The sequence below is a fragment of the Mugil cephalus genome, chromosome 20 (genome assembly GCF_022458985.1).
Source record: "Mugil cephalus isolate CIBA_MC_2020 chromosome 20, CIBA_Mcephalus_1.1, whole genome shotgun sequence".
Classification (NCBI taxonomy): domain Eukaryota; kingdom Metazoa; phylum Chordata; class Actinopteri; order Mugiliformes; family Mugilidae; genus Mugil; species Mugil cephalus.
Genome location: NC_061789.1, coordinates 6482637 through 6500486, shown reverse-complemented (window position 1 = coordinate 6500486; position 17850 = coordinate 6482637). Strand labels below are relative to the sequence as shown.

General features: G+C 40.9%; 2 protein-coding genes across 3 annotated transcripts; both read left to right on the top strand.

Annotated features, from left to right (window-relative positions):
- The first annotated feature begins 311 nt into the window (after positions 1 to 311).
- Positions 312 to 7338, top strand: LOC124998128 (deleted in malignant brain tumors 1 protein-like). 2 transcript variants are annotated; one of them, XM_047572336.1, is made up of 10 exons: positions 312 to 734; positions 1556 to 1600; positions 1792 to 1827; positions 1921 to 2232; positions 2487 to 2795; positions 3622 to 3915; positions 4039 to 4332; positions 4466 to 4783; positions 5858 to 5992; positions 6087 to 7338. In XM_047572336.1, exons 2-10 carry the CDS (start codon positions 1558 to 1560, stop codon positions 6422 to 6424), a joined length of 2079 nt encoding a protein of 692 aa, XP_047428292.1. In that variant the 5' UTR covers positions 312 to 734; positions 1556 to 1557; the 3' UTR covers positions 6425 to 7338. The 2 variants fall into 2 exon arrangements, with proteins under 2 accessions (XP_047428292.1, XP_047428291.1); XM_047572335.1 differs by having other exon boundaries at positions 312 to 1600.
- A 1371-nt stretch (positions 7339 to 8709) lies between these two features.
- hspb9 (heat shock protein, alpha-crystallin-related, 9) lies at positions 8710 to 9910 on the top strand. Its single transcript, XM_047572345.1, has 2 exons — positions 8710 to 9092; positions 9236 to 9910. Exons 1-2 carry the CDS (start codon positions 8869 to 8871, stop codon positions 9696 to 9698), a joined length of 687 nt encoding a protein of 228 aa, XP_047428301.1. The 5' UTR covers positions 8710 to 8868; the 3' UTR covers positions 9699 to 9910.
- The last annotated feature ends 7940 nt before the right edge of the window (positions 9911 to 17850 follow it).

The following is a 17850-nucleotide window of genomic DNA, read 5'->3' as shown; positions in this document are numbered from 1 at the left end:
GTCTTTAGCTGGAGGCAAAATGGGGAAACTTGAGGCCAACACTGTCACTTTCAAACTTTCAACCATGAAAATGTCATCTTGCTGTATTTTTATTTATTTATTTGTTTTTGTTTTTTTTTTTTGGTGCCAAAACTGAAACATCAAAAACACTTAAGTTGAAGTTTCATCACATACCAGTCGTAGATTACTTTGGTTTGGCTTTGGGTTGCAAAAGAAAGGATTGGAGTGAGACAATAAAAGGGCACAGATCATATCAGGTCAGATTATTATGTAACAAATCATCAGTTTCAGCCTCGATAACGTTATGGGTTAGAATAAATCGTGACTTAAGTTATGTTAAGTTAATGCTTATTTAGTGGACTCTACATGTTACATGTTAATGCTAATGCTAAGCGCTAGGTAACGCACCGTTAGCTGCGTGTTTCAGGGTTGTCCAAGCATTTACTACGTTACCCTCCACAATCATCGTTCTTCTACTGCAAGTCTTGCACCCATCATTCAAGATAGTGTTATAGGCATCTAATAATTTGTATGCCTTCAACTTCTCTTTCGTGTGCATTTCTCGCGCAAAAGTCTGCCAAACGCAACGTTAGTTTCAGCGTCGTCCAAGCAGAATTTGCACTTACTTCTTGTAATATCTTTGTAGGAGAGGCTTCACTTGATAAAGCGAGACCAGGCTCCGTCCCCTCCGTGTCCTCCTTTTGTTGGATCGTCCATCCAGTGAGAGTGCAGAGGTCGGTGAATATATGCGTCCATTGAAATTTGCTAACCGCTGTTTTCGAGGCTATGTTGTTTGTGATGTGTTGCATCCAGTAAAGCCCGCCCCTCCAAAAAAATGTCTCTCATCTTGTGGCTGCAGATTTGTTTTAGGTCAGTAGTTTTTCAAGCTCAGGATGCATTCTGATTCAGAAAAGATCAACATATTATGCAATTTTTATTTATTTATTTATTTATTTTTTTATCTTTGCACACATTTAAGCCTCCAAGTGAACCTTGTACTGCAATGCTGTGTTCACAACCGTTTGCTCTTTTTCTCAGAAAAAGGGAACACTGTTCAGACTCGCTCTACATTCTTTCTATATATACATATATACATGAGATTGCCTCTTGCTGCAGCGGAAAAGGAAAGAAAAAGGGAAGTCCATCTAGGTTCGCTCACTTCAGTTATCAACCACAGGACACCCTCAGAAGGCCCATGTCCGTTCTCTGATGAGCCACAAGTGTTTAAGAGGTGGTGGTCATAATGGCTGCTGGAGAACCTCCCGTGACACACTGTACCAGCCCTGTTGCCGCCTCACGCTACTAGTAGCAGTGAACGTTGCGGCCGTGCGATAATAAAATCAATTCAGTTTTATTTCCATGGCGTCAGCAATACAGCTTCACTTTGCCCGTTTTTTGTACCATGTAGCTTTTTGGTTTGCTTCAGTAAACAAAAAATAACACACAGATACTAAAAATTGAAAGAGGAAGTGCTTCAGTGCGAACTGAATCTGTACACCCCCCTCATTTCTTAGTTCAGTTTTCTTTCATCTCTTCTCGTATGTGATCAGAGCAGCGATGGGAAACAGATGGCTGAGAAGCTGTCACTTTTTGACACTGGGTAAGACGCTTTTTCCAAGCAGTAGTTCTAATACTCTTTGCTTTTTTTCTTCGTAGAGCGCCTACAATATACATACATTTACTTGAGACGTTGAATTTTCGGTGTAAATCTCCATCGCTTTACTTTCAGTTTTCTGTTAGCGTTTTTCATCTGAATGTAATGAACCGTGCAACTGTTTTCTTCGCCTACAGTCTGTTTTCTGTTTATCTCATCTTCTCCTGCTGCAGGTCAGTCAATTAGTTCATCATATATAAAATATTTTACATTGTCTTTTAAGCATTTTGTATTTTATTAAAATCATTATGTTTTGTTCTTGATAGGTCAGATCAGATTAGCTGGACCCGGATCAACACGGTGCTCTGGAAGAGTTGAAATCTACTACAACGGTGTCTGGGGAACAGTCTGTGATGATAGCTGGGACACAAATGATGCAAACGTGGTCTGCAGACAGCTGAGCTGTGGGACGGCTCTGAGTGCTCCTCATTCTGCTCATTTTGGTCAAGGAACCGGAAAAATCTGGCTTGATGAAGTGGCCTGTTCAGGGAGTGAGAGCTCTCTAACTCAGTGTAGGCACAATGGATATGGATCACACAACTGTGGACACGGTGAGGACGCTGGTGTCGTCTGTTCAGGTGAGAAAACTTTTAGATGACAACAAATATGCCCGCCTCTGTATTTTTTTTATATCTCTTTCACCCAGTCAGTGCTGCTGAGAAATGCTGGAAACTCCATGGCATGGCAATATTGAAATTTAAATTTGTATAAATCTAACAAGCCTAACTTGAATGTTTAGAAACGTATTTCAACTTGAAATTTGTCTTTAAAAAAAAGAAAACGGGAATGTCTTGTCTTCTTCAGTAATGGTTTTTCTGTGATCTGTCATCAGGTGTTGAGATCAGGTTAGCTGGGTCTACTTTGTGCTCTGGAAGAGTTGAAATCTACCACAACAGTGTCTGGGGAACAGTCTGTGATGACAGCTGGGACACAAATGATGCAAACGTGGCCTGCAGACAGCTGAACTGTGGGACGGCTCTGAGTGCTCCTGGGTCTGCTCTTTTTGGTGAAGGAACTGGACAAATCTGGCTCGACGATGTTGCTTGTTCAGGAAGTGAGAGCTCTCTAAGTAATTGTAGGCACAGAGGACTTGGGACACATGACTGTGGACACAGCGAGGATGCTGGGGTCGTCTGTTCAGGTGAGAAGAACTGTGTTATGTTAATATTAACAATAAACCAGAACATTGTGTGTCATTGCTACTGATAAGTGCTCATTCGCCCTTTCCTGCGAATGTAGGCAGACGGTCATTGTCATCGTCAGTGCTACTGGCTAAGTTGTTGTGTGGCTACTCTCACACTGAGAAATTAGGGAGTTCCATAAACTGGAGAAATAGGAAGTAGGCCAGTTACGATATCAGATTTTCACTTCAGAATTAAAAATGTAAGTAACATCAGCAAAATCCCGGAAATGCATCTTTAACTTGATTTATATTGTTTTCTCTCTTTCGGGAGATGAATTACACTCAAAAAAACAGTAGAACGGAAGAAAACGGGGCAGATGTAAAACACCAAATTCCCACTAAGGGCAAAAATTAAATCCTGGAGGAGGGTTGTGGGGCAAAATGTTAATGTTGCTGGTCATCTTCACCATATAGGATTTGAGCTGGCAGGAGCTCGACAGCGCCACCCTACCTTCAATGTGTCACAACAGTATTCTTAGGTCAGGAGTGGAAGTGCACCAATAAATAGTATTTAATGAGAGCAAGTGCAGCACTAATAGGAAGTGCTTATAAGATTTTTCATTTTCATAAATCTGTTTACCAAGAAAGAACAAAATCAGGGATTTGAAATATTCTATACAATATACCACCATGGACATAAATTCCAAAATAAACAAGAACCATCCCTTCAAACGCACAATCATTGTCACTCTCATTATAATTGCTCTCGTATAAACACAACAAGTCAAATTAAACTGAATGTTTAGTCTTAAATATCATCATTTTGGATTTTTTTTTATTTCAGTGAGCCTCCCAAAGCCCATCATCTCCATGAATCCATCCAGTGACGTCACCTTTGGTCAAAGGGTCAGTTTCACTTGTTCGGTCACAGCCGAACTTTCAGGTGGAACGTTCATCCTCCAGAAGACGTCAGGCTCCTTCAGAAAGACTGAAACACCGGGTTCCAACTCCGCAACCTTCAGCATCTCTGAAGTGGACTTTGATCATGACGGACGGTATCAGTGTCAATATGAGAAAAGCATTTCAAGTCGAACATTCAGCTCCTCCCCCAGCGACTCTGTCAGACTTTCTGTTACTGGTAAGAAAAACAATTCTGCTAAGATAAGATAAGATAGTCCTTTAATTTGTCCCAAGTCAAAATCAGTATAGCCCAATAAATAAGCAACACACCTAATACTCTACTTTTGTGTTGTTGTTTCAGTGACTTTCCCAAAGCCCACTATCTCCATGACTCCCTCCAGTGAGGTCACCTGGGGTCAGGATGTTGCAATCGCTTGTTCAATCTCAACTCAGGTTTTGGGTGGAACATTCATCCTGATGAAGCCTCGGGATTCATTCAGGAGAACACAACCCTCAAGTACCAAATCTGCTACCTTTAACTTGCCCAAAGTGGACTTTGATAATGAGGGATCATACCAGTGTCAGTATGAGAAAAGCACCTCAAGTCGTACATTTAAATCCCCACAAAGTGACTCCAGTGGACTCTCTGTTACCGGTAAGAAAAGCTAAATAGGTCATAAAACAAACTAACTAACCAATATATATATATATATATGTGTGTGTGTGTGTGTGTGTTTGTGTGTAAATTATATATATTGGTATAATTCTGTTGTCCCTGTCATACACAGTGGAACTACCAAGGCCCGAATTCTCCGTAACATCACCCAATGCAGGGCTGGTTTGGGGTCCTGAAGGTGCAGCGGTCACGAATGGTTACAGCTTCGTCTTCAAATGCTCTATCAACACCAGCTTTTCACATGGGCATTTCTTCCTCTTTGGCTCCAACAGCACCAACACCAAGCCTGCCATCAACAACTCGGCCTCCTTTTACTTCCCTGTAGCGGAGTACGAACATCAGGGCAACTACAGCTGCTTGTACGAGGCCACAGTCTCCACGAGGAAATTCAATTCTACTGAGGCAGCACCAATTTGCATCACTGTTAAATGTAAATACATTTCTTATAATGTTCTTGCATTTTAGGAATGGCAATGTAATAGCTCAAGCCTTTCTAACGTCACAGTGGCCATATTAACTTCTGTGCTGTGCAAACCTTAATTGTAAATGCCCTAATATTTTAAAGTCTAGATCTATGTTTTAGTTCCCCAGTGCACAAGCTGACTTGAATATAAATTTTAGTCCGGAGAAAAGCTGTAACAGACAGGAAGTAGAGTGGGCAAGGATAAAAATTTAAATGAACCGAAACAGGAACTTGGGTAACTTGCTCTCTGTGTGGTTTCATGAAATGATCATGTCAAGACAGAGTAGGAAAAGTAACTGATCCCTTCACAGATTAGTTCAAGTTCTTGCAGTCTGTTTGCAAGAAGCTATGCAGTGCAATATTTCTTACCGTGGTTTTTGAATAAGTCACTCAACGTAGATATTATACTGGATACTACCTTAAATGCATCATATCCAGTATGGTGCAATGAATCAGATTAGATTTTGCAGCTTTATTAGTTCACTTTTTTATATATGGAAATATTCTCACATTATATTCCCTCAGAGTATTGTAAAGAGGAGATTTTAGATGTATGTAAATGAAGTCGTCTTGTGCTGTCGCAAAAGGAGATTTCAGAACAAACTTTAAATTCTGTGTTATATGCAAAATGCCTTTAAATGGTTGCTCACTTCCCCTGTCACTAAGCATATTTCACTAGTGTGATTTTAGTATCCAGGGCCACGATGCAAACATTCAAGTTTACTATAGCACTAATAGAAGAAAACTGAAGACCAGACTGGGTGCCACATTGCATGAGTAATTGTCCGGATTGTGGAAAGAGGTGGGCAATGTCTATACAAAGAGTTGAGCTCCACACTCGGATAGTCAGATTAGTCTTTCTGATGGCATACAGAAACTCGACCCAACATTGTCTGTAAAAGTTGTTTGGTCTAGATTTTGTGTCAGCCATGTGTTTGTTGAGAAAGTTAGGGGACCAAGCAGAGATCCCTGTGGTACTCCAGAAATGACAGAAAATGACAAACAGACCAGGTCAAACTGATCAAATGTTGTTTCTCCTAGTTCCTTGGCTACCACTGGTCTCCTCAGTAGCCGTTGGAGTCCCTCTGCTGTTCATGCTGGTCTTCTTGGTGCTCTGTCTGTGCAGAAGAAGACGGCGACGAGCCACGGTGCCTGTAGTCCTTTTCCAAACTCCAGGTCAGTGCACAAGAGAATTTTCACATTTCAAATGCCTATGCCCACCAAAGTCTTTCCTGTATTTTCAAATTATGTTGCATTTCTTGTATTTCAGCGGCTGCCAGACCCGTTAATGACTATGCACATGAGGAGAATGATGCGGAGGACTATGAGAATGTATTGGACACAAAGCAGGATCTGAAAGAGGGTGCTGGGATAATGGATGAAGATGACACCAATGATTATGAGGACCCAGAGAATGATGATGATCATGATTATGAGGAGGCGGGGCCGAGCGTTAATGACATCAAGACCAACAACATATTTATGAGTGTAGAGGATTGTAGCAAAGAAGAAACCAGCGATGATGAAAATGACTATGAGAATGTCACTGAGCAATCAGAAAGACAATCTGAGGATGAAGAAGATGAGGACATATATCAGAACTTGTAGGTTTCAATTAGAGGTACAGGTTAGAGGCTTAAGCCACTATCTGTCAGTATTGTAGCTTGATGTTTTGATAGAACTTTACCTGTTATACAAAGTGCCAAAACTATTTAACTTCAGCTTTACCAGTTGTATTTAACCAAGTAATTTTCTGGAATCCTTGGATGAAGTGACTCCCGAGGATGAAGTGTATCTTGATAAACCTTTACCCCTTTCATACTTTCATAATATTTTCACCAAACACCAACATTCATCCTCAGTGTTAAGAGGTCAACCTGCTCTCTAACCTGAAATCCAATATTTAGGTTCAAATATCAGCTAGATAAAGGGTATTCCCATCACCTTCAACTGTACTTCGTGTAACAACATGTATTTGCCTCCTAATATATATATTATACCGCACATAACTAATTAATTTAGGGGTTTTATGCTATATTATATATATTATGTTTAATGCGGCATATGTTATAGTAAGACCAATTTGAATTCGTTAATTTTAATTTAAGACCTCTTCAATGTCTATATATATATATATATATTTTTTATTATTTGACTCGCGGGAAGAAAATGCTTTAATGCAAACTATTAATGTCAGTATTATGGCTAGCATAGCAATCCTTATGTGTGCAATAACCATGCTAATATTACGTTAGCAATACTTGTATTTTTCCTAAATGTTGTAATGCAAACTTAACATTCCAGGGTAATTGCTTTTTGTCATTTCGTTTCAGCATGTGCATAACTGTATTAAGGTAATTACTAATGTAATAATGCTAATACGAATATATAAGTCTTTATGTTGACAACAACCATTTGAATGTCATGTTAGCAATAATTGCAGGGTTATTGATCATGCTGAATTGACAGTAAAACCTACACCTATATGTATTTTTAAATAAATCTCCTACAGGATTAATGCATTCAAGTATATTTTTGTACATGCACACGCACAAAACAGTTATAACCACGGGTCACATTATGCACAAATAATAACCGGACTGAACCGGGTAATGCAGCTATTAATGTCCTCGTAATAAATTGTAGAACGCAGTAAAAGGCAGCCATCTTGAATTTCCCTCTCTATTTCCGTCCCTGGCACCCCCTGGTCCACTGACACACTGCTTTATTTCTGAAGTAGTTCCGCTAATGACTCAAGGCTGACTTTATGGATTGTCTTCTGTCTCGTCATGTCTTAATCAGTCCAACTTCAACTCAGTTCTGTTACAGCCACAGAAGAATATCTGAAATTCACTGGTAACACTGTTAGGACAATGGTTTAGTGAATTGAACAGTTAGTCAACATCCCACAAGATGAAATGTGTTTTTTTCTTAGCAGCCTGCCACAAGCAGAAGTGGTAAATACTGCGATGAGACAGCTCTGCTTGGCCAATCACATTGCAGCTGGTTTACAGGACTAAGCTAACGACGCACCGGCAGTTTTACAGTGTATCGCCTAGTAGACCGCAAATAGATATGACACGGACCTCTTGGAACGTTCACACGCTGCTTCCTGCACACACACACGCAGACTGTGAGGAAATGTTATCTCTCTGAGGTCAACCTGCCAAGGAGCGGTGATGAAGCCTTGTAACCCGACACGAGACGTGTTTTCTCTTTATCGCCGGCGTATGTACACACTTCTGAACAGCTGCTGAAGTCAACTCTTGCTTGTTAAAAAATATACATAGCACATAAATAATGTCAAAGGCATGTCTGGGGGAGACGTAACGATCTATTTTTCTCACATGGTGAAAAATGTCACAATGGGTTTTGCCATTATTGGTGATAAAGTACGTTTGGCGATAGTATGTTTGATTATGTATCTGCATCCTATTGTTTTAATGATTTCTGCAATGAAAAGTTTCTTAAATACCCTTTAAGAACACTTGATAATTCCCTTTTTTTTTTCAAAAAATAGAAAACAAATTGATAATCATTCAAATAGTTATGTCCTGCGGCTGTTGTTCCCTCCGTCGGTCGTCAAATTTTGACATAAAATGTTGAAATTTGGATTATCTTTGTTCGTAAATCCAGAAACACATTTGTTTTTTTGGATCTGCATAACACAAGATGTGTAATAAATGAGAATTGTGAAATAGGATATTTTCCACCAGTGTGAACACGGACACAAACAGGTCGTGACCATGAGCTGTCTTTAGCTTTTTGATTAGTTGCGGGGTATTCCTGACCTCCCTGTCAAACTCTAACAAACAGCAGTGAGCTCATGGGGTGTAAATAGCTTGGTGGGAGGGGCACAGGACAGCAGCTGGGGTATATAAAAAGGTTGCCGTGTACAATCCCGTACTAAGAGAAGACTCACAAGACGTAAGAGAAGAGAAAATCCAACAGTGACTGTTCACTTGAGCCTACAGACACTGAGTAAGGAAATAACTCTGCAATCAAGGAACCGAAAGTCAAGTTTCTGTCTGGAATTGTCTCCCAAATTCGGCATGATGTCCCAGCGCGCAGCTTTGACCGGCCTCTTCAGTGATGACCCTTTCTTCAGCCAGGATCGGCTGCTGTGGCCACTGCACCACAATGCCCTTTCCTCTCTGCAGCAGGACTTCTTCAACCGGAGAGCCAAGCTGGCCGACAGACTCCTGATGGAGCTCCAAGATGGGCCCGAGCTGCTCTCACTTGGCCCGCTGCCCCTCATTTCCTCCACGCTGGCAAGGTACGTACAACAGATTCCCTCAGCAGTGGATATTTAAGTGTATTTTTTCAAATCTAGAGTTGGTTTGATCCGCTTTGAGCTGGTGGATGTGTGAGTAGATGTGATGGAGCTGGTGCTGATCCACATTTCTGACTCCCTTTCAGGTTGAACGACGGCACAGAGAAACAGAGAGAGCTTTGTAGCACAGAGCTGCACAAGGACACCCAGCAGACCGACGACAACAACAAGGACTTCCTGGTGACCCTAGACGCTCGTGGTTATGCCCCAGGTGACATCACCGTCAAACTAGAGGGGCGTAGCCTGGCGGTGGTGGCCATGAAGCAGGCCGGAGCCGAGGAGAAGCAGTCCTGCTCCTCCTCCTCCTCCTGCGCCTCCTTCTGCGCCTCGGCGTCGTCTCAGATGGGGTTCGCCCAGAAGATCGACCTGCCCTCTCACCTGGATCTGTCCGGCCTCTCCTGCTCCTTGATGGATAATGGACAGCTGCGCATCCACGCCCCCGTGGCCAAGCAGCAAATCAGCGAGGAGTGCCAGGAGCCCGCTCGGTTCAGGACATCGTTGGAATTTCCCATCAAGAAGGACAGCGCAGAAGGAGAACATACGGACTGATGCACACACTCTACACCCGCTAAAAGAAAACACATTTAATGTTTTTATGCACATGCTTCCACTTAAGGACTCTTAAGAATAAGATAAGTTTACAATTAACAAATGAAGACAATATTTATTTTATGATTGTTATTTGCAATTTGCGTAAACTGTTGAAAAATGAAATGCTCAATTGAAATGATTTAATAAATAAATAAGACTTTTGTTAAGGATTTTTGTGACCACAGGATGGTGCCACCAACCTACTTACATCAAGGATGGAGAAAGAGACCTAAATGTGACAATATTACTTCTAATTCCCCTCAGACGACTGAATAGGTGCCTTTAAGATGTTCCAGTGACATTTTGGTTTCCTGGGGAGAACCTATTTTGTGGGAAACAAAAGCAGCAATTTAATATTTTATGAGTCTATGAAGCCCCGAGGGTGTCGTGACAGAGGAAAGAGAAAGAAAACAAAGGCATGAGGAGAAGTGAAAGAATGTGCACAAAGCCCCTGTTCAAAATATTGATTTACGCAAATTTGAAAAAGCGAAAAAGAAATAAGACATAGTCCATATGAAATCTGTGAAAACGAATCTGATACTTTAATAATCACGGTGTTTCGTGCATTTAGTTCCACTGACTTCTATTGTGACAACCTCTAAACAAAATAACGCAGGCTGGGTAGAGTGAGAGGTTTGGACTGGGATGGCATGTTAGTGGCAAGAAACCCAAATGACGCTACATGGATATTTTCCAAATGGTGAGACTTAATTTGCACCGTTGAAGAACTGAATGTTTTGTGCAAGCAAATATCGTTCTGTAGTTTTAGGGAAAGTACAGTCCTTGAGTGTCCCAGCTAAGATCAAGATTTTGGCAAATTTTGCATGATTGACTATGCATTTTTAACTTTTCACGTGTCACGTTTTACAACATCAAATGGCACATAAGATGGTTTGGGCTAAGGTGCCAGGGCTGTAGGTGGTTTCTTGTTGAGACATGAGATCAGCCACAAGCACAAATCATTCACATTTGGTGTCCCTTGGATTTTGTGTCCCTTGCATCTGGTGTACCCAGCTTTGGGTGTCCCTTGCATTGGATGTCCCTAGCTTTGGGTGTCCCTTGCATTGGATGTCCCTAGCTTTGGGTGTCCCTAGCATTTGGTGTCCTGACTTCTGGGTTAGTTGATACCAGGCTTCAGACTTAACCCAAAAAAAAAAACAACAAAAATCATACGTGGAGAGACTTGATGACCATTCACAAGCACTTCCCATTCAATCTTGCATCCATTGTCATTCAAGGCACCTTGTTTAAGTTGCTCTGTCCTGATTCTGTTTGTTCTGCAAGTTGATTTGCCGCCGCCTCCACTCAAGCTACTCCTTTTATGCTGTTTCAGTCTTAATCACAGTAATTGCTGGTAATTGCTGGTGCATTTTTTGCTTTATACTTTCCTTATAGGCACAAGAAGGACAGGGAGGTGTGCTCTGCCACTCGATGCCCTGATGCCTAAAACTGGGATGTCCCAGAATAGAGCCATGCTGTCAAAAATAAACGCTGCAGGTGTTCATTTGACTAAAATGGTCTTGCCTGGAGTACACCGTATATTGCAGTGCAGTTGCATTGAATTGAATATACCTTCAGAGCACAAATATTGTCAAGACTGAAAATAATTCGGATTTTGTTTGGTTACGTCATATGCTATTGTTTAGAAGTGACACTCATCTATAAATTAAGCCTCAAAAGCGACACTTTGTTGAGGCTTAGAGCGGTTGAAATGAGGAACTAACCCCTGGGCTGCATCCTCTCGCTAAACTGCATCTTCTTGTAGCGACAAATATCAACTTGGTTCTCTTAGACAACACCAGAAAGACATTTTGCCTCTTATATATGCAACAGATTAGAAATTATGAAACAAAGTGTTAAAAATAGGAGATGCTAAAATTTTCACTTAACATCGTCATTTCCTGTTTGTACTCTGGAGCGTGACAGTTTCATAACATTCTGGACCCAGCACATAACAAAGGCAAGTAACGTTCAAAACTCGCTGACAATCATTTATTTGCACATTTCTTGTATCCATAATTATAAAACCTGTTAGATTCGATGCTATTATGACAGCTCTTTCTCGCTCTCACTGTTTCTATCTCCCTTCAAAGACTTTGCAATTGCCCTCCCAGAATGAAATGTCTTCACAGGCTCCACAGGGGGGGTTGCTGTGTGTAGGTGTATGTGATTGTGACTGTGCATGCATTTGTGCTATTGGTGTATTAGTGGTGTATTAGTCCTTGCATGTGCGCAAGTTCCTGCATTTCTGAGTGTAATCACCAAATCACATGCCTTCTCGAAGTGTGTGTGTGTGTGCAGGTGTGGAGGAAGGCGTGCACGACAGAACAATAAAGTCCCGGACGCAGCGCCACGCACACCTTTGCTGGAAATGACTGCACATTTTCCTCGCCGACAGTTATCGGGTCATAATGATGACGGATCCGTCAGTTCATCGAGGTGGCAAACTTTGTTTCTCCTGGAGACAGTCTTCCTCGGAGGAGGGTGTTGTTTACACTGGCTTCACTCGAAACATACAGAAGTCTCATCTCCAATAATCTGATTTGTGCATGTGAGTGCTTCCAGTCCTTTCCTACTAAATGCATAAACACCTCTTTGACAAAAACGGCGGAAACAAATGTCTAAGAACCTGAACTTAAGGTTTTCAGTTTCCAGAATATCATGAGCTGCTCTTTTCAAAAAAAAAAAATGTGTATGTGCATATATATATATATATATATACATACACACACATTTCGTTTAGACCCTGACTATGACATGTACAAGCTAGCATCACACCTCACTGATTAAAAATAAGAAATTTGGTGAATGCTACAAATGTTTAAACGACATGTAATAATCTGTTTCCTCAAAAATAATGGACCCAAATGGAGATGTGGAAAATGTTTTTTCAAGACGGTGAAATCCCTAGGCAGCTGATGAGCTGATGGCAGGTGGCTGTTTGTATTTTAGTCTGGAGAAGGCTGGAATGAATGCAGAGGTTTGTTAAAGCTCACCCAGGCACAACGGAAAAACAAAGGGCCAAAGAAAGCAGCAGGAAATACTAGAAGAAAAAAAAAACATCTAACGAATTGCATAAGCATAACCACGACTGAATGAGATAGAACTAAATGGTGAAGCAGGACTCAGAGACCAGGTCTTAAATGGAGCCTTGATGAGTAGATGGGATGCAGGTGAGTTCAATCAACCAGCAGAGAACACTGGCGGGAGGGGGGCTGAATATGGCAGAGTCATCATGTTCTTGAATAAACTATTAACCTAGCCTCCAGTTCTAACTACTGCGTGGTTGTATTTGACCAGTACGTCCTTGAATTCACATAAAATATGTGCCCGGGACTGCTTTCTTTCACCTGAATAATATTATCAAAATTCAGAGCATCCTGTCTCAAAATGATGCTGAAAAATTAGTTTAGTTTCGTTGAGGATGGATTACTGTAATTCAATACTATTTGGTTGCCCAAATAGCTCTCTAGAAAACCTCAGAGTGATTCAAAATGCTGCAGCGAGAGCACTGACAGGAATTAGAAAGAGAGTTCATATTACTCCAGTTTTAGCTTCTCTTCGTTGACTTTCTGTTAAATCCAGCACAGAATTTAATATCCTCCTCCTTATATACAAAGTCCTTAAAGGCCCAGTTCCATTATATCTCCAAGACGTAATAATACGTTAGCATCCCAGTAGAGCCCCGGGAGCTGACGTCACTCTGAGTCGTTAATCACAACACCGCCATATTGGCAGAAAAGCGCTCTTTTCTAATGACGACTGTGAGCAACTAACTAATTAACTTGGGGCTGTTGTGTCACACGATGCCAGAATAGTAAGCAAAGTGGAAATCATTTGATCGGATTCGCAAAGATCCGGCAACACAGATGTGTATTAGTGCAATAAAACGCTAACCCTAACCCTAACAGTGACGAAGAGACGTTGTTTTTAGCCTGCCAATATGGCGGTGCCAACAAAAAACTCACGTGACGCCCGGAGCTCTATATATGGCATCTCAATGTGGAGGCCTATTTGTGGCTCTTAGAGTTTCAAGTTAGTCAAGACTCAAGCCTCCAGTGACACTGAACCATCCCTTATCTCAATGCTTTGGATTTGAACAGCCACACTGCCATAATAGGGGAGGGAGACACCGATTTGTGTTTATCCTAATGTGGTGTGTACCCAAAACGTGTTATAAACAAGGCCAAGATGAGATAAGATGACAATGCATGACTGATCCACACAGCTGCCGATTATTGTGGGAAGTGGGTGTGAATGTTAGATCATCCATAATGGTTGACGTGGACACCCACTGTAAGATGAATACATTGTATCACAGCAGAAACGAATGGAGAAAGGAGGTTTTGGGAGCTATGTGACTGAGAGTAAATCAAGTTTTGGCCACAATACTTAGGAATTATACGAGCGATGTCTCCATCATGTGCGTATTTGAAACCCTTTTAAATTAGACTGGAGGATTTAGCAAACAGCTGCAGATGGCGTCTGAAGCAGCTTTTTAGTGTTAACGCTCATTCACGCAATCTGCAAACGGCATCTTTTCCAGCTCTACAGTCATGAGGAATGAATTAAGCAAAATGAGATTCATTGACATTTGGGCAAGATTTAAAATAATTATTCTAAACTCGATACAATGTACGCAATGCTCCAGTTTCCAGTTAAAGCAGCGTACTAAACGCAGTGACTTAGCAGCACAGGCTGTGTAGCTCTGAGCGTTTACATTTTAATGCCACAATACAACTGTTCTACCTTACTATATGCCGGAGTGTCACAGCAGCATTGACGCAAGCTGTGGAGAGCGTTTCAACCTGCAGGCTTATGTTTTTTATCTCTCTCCAGGTATCACAATAAGTCCATTATTCCACCTCTTGCATCAGCGAGTGCGCTGCTCTACGACTACCTGACAAAATCAGATGGATGACTCAAATAAAAGTAAGATCTCCTTACCTGAAGCAAAGGCTTCACAGCGTACTTGCTGTGAAACAACTTATTACAGGCTAATGCTGATCTCCTTTCACAGAAATGATACCTCCACAGTCTGGGTAGACGCTGCTTTATTTGTATCCCTACGTGGAAATGGTTAGACACTGTAACACCACAAGGGACTGGTCTTTTATTCACACTGGGCCTCCCATCCTAAAGTGCCTGGACTTTTGTCAGTTATTGTGAGTCATTTTGGATCAAGATGCCCACCAAATGGCATTAGTTATGACATGACGGCAACTGATTCATCAAAGGTGACAAATGGAGCCTTGTACTGTCAATTTTTTCACAAAAAACTAACAAAAAACAATAGCTGTATTTCACATCGTGTACTATGGGTATTGGAGTTTGATTTGTACACCAGTGACAAAGACATTTTAAATATTGTTTGGAGTTTGAAGTCTAGGCCAAACTTAGCAGGCAGTCCCTAGCTTCCTACCTTACACCAGATGTGCACCTCGCCAGATATGTAACATATTGCTGTGATGAAGACCTTAAATGATTGGTCATACCAACAAACTACACCAACACTTATTCTCTAATAAATTCAGTGATCTCAGTAAATAAGTTACAACTCCACAACCTGCACAAGATCTTCTCAAGTCTGGATGATGTTGTTTGCAATACGGTGCATAAAGAGACTCAGTATGGATATCACTGAAAATCACATCAACATGCAATACAGGCGCCTACATGGCCTACGTCACTGTAAAGTCATGGCGTTAGCTGGAGGCAAAACGGAGAGAAGCTTGAGGCAGTCACTGTCAACTGTGGAAATGTCATCTTGATGTATTTTTTATTTATTTTTTTTGGTGTCAAAACCAAAGACAATAATCAAAAACACTAACTTGAAATTTGAACACATGCTTCATTTCATTATTTTCATATACTTATTTTTCCCCGCTGTGCAGAACCCTATATTCAATGTCACTGTAGAGCAACAAGTCTCATATATATTTCCATATATTTTTTATATTCTCTTACTTATTCTTATTGCCTACATTCCTGTTTGTTCCTAACACTGGTACACTTTGGGTGGGAGCTGCTGTAATGAAAAGTAATTTCCCCCTGGGATCAATAAAGTATTTATGAGATTAATACTAATGCTAGCCTGTAGCTAACGCAACATTAATTGCATGTTTCAGGGGTGTCCAAGCTGAAGTTGCAGTTGCTACATTACCCTCCACAGTGGTTCCACTTACTTGTTGTAATATCTTTGTTGGAGTGGCCTCACTTGATAAAGACAGACCAGACTCTGTTCCCTCTGTGTCCTCCTTTGGTCAAATGGTCCATCCAGCGACTGAGAGTGTAGGGGTCAGTGAATGTAGTCACATCAGTCAGAAGTTTTTAAAATAACACTCACGGTCTTGGGGAGTGAGTGTATTAGTATATTCTCTAAAATATGCATTTTCCTCGTACATTCTTGCCAAAAGTAGTCCATTAAAATATGATAACTCGTGTTACAGCTATGTGATGTTTTGCCATAAGCCCCCACAAAAAGTCTACGATGATGAAGTGAAGGGATCTATAAAAAGTCTAGATCCTGACAAAACGTAGGACAGATGATTCCAACCAAGAACCAGACAAACTCAAAGGTGATGAAGCAAACAAAACAACACAACAAAAAACAATGCATTTGCTAGGGCAATTAAAGTCTTTTACATTTTGTGTGTTACAATATAAATGGTGCAATGAGTCGAAGGAGTGCTTTTCTCTTTTGATCGACAACAAACATCGTTCAGCTGATCTTACAGACACACTAACGCTATAGTGTGCTGCCCTAAAGTGACAAATTATGATGATACATAACAACAATTGACTAAAGGCCTCGCCCACAATGCACTGTACGATCAGCCTTAGCCTATCAACATTGTCGATTAGTCAAGATCTTTGAGATTCTCATTATATGTGAATCTGTTAGTTTTACAAAACTGCAAGCGCGTCTTATTTACGCTTTCAAGATTCACATTTGTGCAATCATCCAGCTTTTCGATAATGCCAATGTGAAGCGTGTGGTGATTTGGGTTGTTGAGCTGTGAGACGTGGGCATAGTTTATATATAGTGTTGCAAAGAAGTAGCATCTCACTTTTCAATACCATCTGTATCTCTGCAGCAATGATGCCTGTCGGTACACTGTTGGTCAGTACACCTATGTGGCTAGTTTCTAGTTGTCACTATCATCATCCTATAAATTTGAATTGCTTTAACTGATCTGCTGTCTTTCAAATGTTTGTCTACCATTTTTATGTTCTATCAATAGCCAACGTTTTCAGGATGTAAAGTTGTGTGAATGAGCTATTGATCGAGCAAGCAGTAAGCCCAGCCCTGTTCACTTTAATCCTTCCTTGTCTGTTGCCTGTTCATACTTGTCTTTTGAAAGATTTTCTTTTATCGTTTACTTCCATCCACTGACTGTCTCTCTGCACATCTGCTAGCCAACAAATGTAACTGGCTAATGCTCTTGACAAAACTATAAAGGTCATAAGTCTTAATCTCATTCGTTTCATGTCCATGTATTTCCATCAGATCATAGCATCATTACATCCAAGCACTTTCTTGCAGTGTCGACATTTGTATGTTCAGCTGATTGAGCTGTCACCATAGGATCTAGTCGACAACAGTATGAAGGATATATGGGAAGTGTTGCAGGGACTCAGTGAGAATGTGCCTCCTTAAGTTGTTCATTTCATCGAAACTTTTCCATATGGTTGTGTCTTTATAACGAAAGATGATGATCTTTGGTTAGTAGTAGATTAGCAACTGATAGAATCATTTCTGCTTGTTAGGATCGTTACTATGAACCATCAATATCATTATAGAGTATATAGTCATTTTAGAGCAGTAAAGAATCCATATCAAACACTAGAATATACACAAATGAGAATAATAAAACTCAGCCACCCCAGTCCATATGTTCATGCACTATTGGTATCGTAGCTGGCTTATGGCTACGAGGTCATAGATCAGATTTAAAACACAACTCTAAATCAACAGGAATGCTTAAAAGCATGGGTGTGTGTTGTGGGTGTGTGTTGTGTGATGTGTGTGTGTGTGGTGGTGTGGCTACACGTGGTTTGCAACAGATGTGCACCACGTTTTTCAAACACCTGCATTTTCCATTGGTAA